This window comes from Sardina pilchardus, chromosome 24 (genome assembly GCF_963854185.1).
Source record: "Sardina pilchardus chromosome 24, fSarPil1.1, whole genome shotgun sequence".
In the NCBI taxonomy this organism is placed as follows: domain Eukaryota; kingdom Metazoa; phylum Chordata; class Actinopteri; order Clupeiformes; family Clupeidae; genus Sardina; species Sardina pilchardus.
Genome location: NC_085017.1, coordinates 29,696,796 through 29,698,807, shown reverse-complemented (window position 1 = coordinate 29,698,807; position 2,012 = coordinate 29,696,796). Strand labels below are relative to the sequence as shown.

Below are 2,012 nucleotides of genomic sequence, written 5' to 3'. Positions count from 1 at the left end.
GCTCATCTCACCTAGCCTAGCTCTTCTCATCTAGCCTAGCCTAGCTCATCTCACCTAACCTAGCTCTTCTCATCTCACTGAGCCTAGCTCATCTCATTTTACCTAACTCTTCTCACCTAGCCTAGCCTAGCCTAGCTCTTCTCACCTCACACACCCCTCACCACACACACTACATCACAACACACACCCCTCACCACACACACACTCCAGCTACATCATAACACACACCCTTGCATGATGCCCTTCTTCTAGGCCTTGGGAGGGAGGATTATAAACACACGTTGACCCCAATCAACCAGTCAGTCATTTCACACACACACACACACACACACACACACACACAACTGAGGAACTAGAGATGCATACACACATACACACACACTATACACCACACACACACACAGAGAGCTGAGGGACTAGAGGTACATACACACACACACAGCTGAGGAACTAGATATGCATACACACACACACACACACACACAGCTGAGGAACTAGAGATGCATACACACACACACACACACACACAGCTGAGGGGCAAGACGTGCTTAAGAAGCCAAATCCAGGCAGCCTTAAACCCTGTGAGCTGAGCTGTCTCATTTCAACTGCCATCTCAGACCACACGCTCAAAGTTCCCACGGTTTAAAGGCTGTCAGCCCCCCCCCCCCCACACACACACACATTACACTACACTACACTACACTACACTACACTGCACTGCACTGCACTGCACTGCACTGCACTACACTACACTACATTACACTACACTACACTACACTACACTACACTACATTACACTACACTACACTACACTACACTACACTACACTACACTACATTACACTACACTACACTACACTACACTACATTACACTACACTACACTACACTACACTACACTACACTACACTGCTGGTTCTTGTGGAGCTTAAGTGTGTTTTCTTGTGTTCTGCTGCAGATTCCTATGAGTGGAGCACAATACGGAGCTACGACACGCGACGCTAACGCTAGCATCGCCCGCGCGTACCAGCTGCTCCACCCGCTCCACCCTCATGCCGCCACCACAACCCCCGCCCCCCCCCCCCCTCTTTTGTTCTCTTGGGTTTTGGTAACGGAAGGAAGTGTAGCTGGTTGCCCCTGTAAAGTGTAAACGTGTGGGTTTCTCATTGTGTTTGCTGTGGCAGTGATGTGTTGATGGTGGCCATTCCACATTCCTCAGTACGCGTCAACTGAACTTCACCGGCCCGCAGAGACTCCTCTCAAACAGCTCATCCTGTTCTCAGCCCAATCACTGTCCAGCTGTGGCGTGGTAGCCATGGAGATGTGGCGACAGCTGTTGTGATTGGTCCAATCATAGCTTTTGCCGCCCAGGGCACATGAAGAAATTGCACTGCCAACCCCACAGTCTAGTGCCTCGTACGTCTCTGCCATCACCATCTCAACCGAATGTGCTGTAAACACAAACACATCTGAGTTGTTTCGTTTTCCGTTGGTTTAGTTTCCCCACCAGTCTGTGGCTTCTCGCCCCGTTACCTTGTGATTCAAGGTGTTAAGTGCGATATGACAGTCTTGTAATTGTGTGTAATGTGGCATAATATATTAAAATTATTTTCTTTATTGGTGGAACGTCATTTCTTTTTGTTTATATCCTGTTAATATGCTGCATTTCTGTTCTGAATAGAGAGCAGTACGTTTAGCTGTGTTGACATACTGCCATCTGGTGGCCAACAGTGGCAGTGTCTCTGAGTATAAGCACGGTTGAAATATACAAGTGTGTGTGTTTACTAGTGTGTGTGTGTACGTGTGTATGTGTGTGTAAGACCTCTGAATAGAAGCACAGTTGAAATTCACTGCAAGACAACCTCGACACATCAAATGGTGGTCAGATTTACCCTACCCAAAAAGCAAAATACAAATTTAATATAAAAATGAGAAGAGAACACTCCATTATCTCCCTCTTTTCTCCATTCTCAATCGTGTGTGTGTGTGTGTGTGTGTGTGTGTGTGTAAAATA

General features: G+C 47.1%; 1 protein-coding gene across 1 annotated transcript in view; it reads left to right on the top strand.

Annotated features, from left to right (window-relative positions):
• Positions 1 to 1,609, top strand: part of tac1 (tachykinin precursor 1) — a 7,269-nt gene extending 5,660 nt beyond the window's left edge. Inside the window, exon 5 of the mRNA XM_062529501.1 lies at positions 957 to 1,609. Within this exon, the coding sequence (XP_062385485.1) occupies positions 957 to 1,003 (47 nt within the window). The 3' untranslated portion in view covers positions 1,004 to 1,609. The remainder of the gene's footprint in view (positions 1 to 956) is intronic.
• Positions 1,610 to 2,012: the final 403 nt, after the last annotated feature.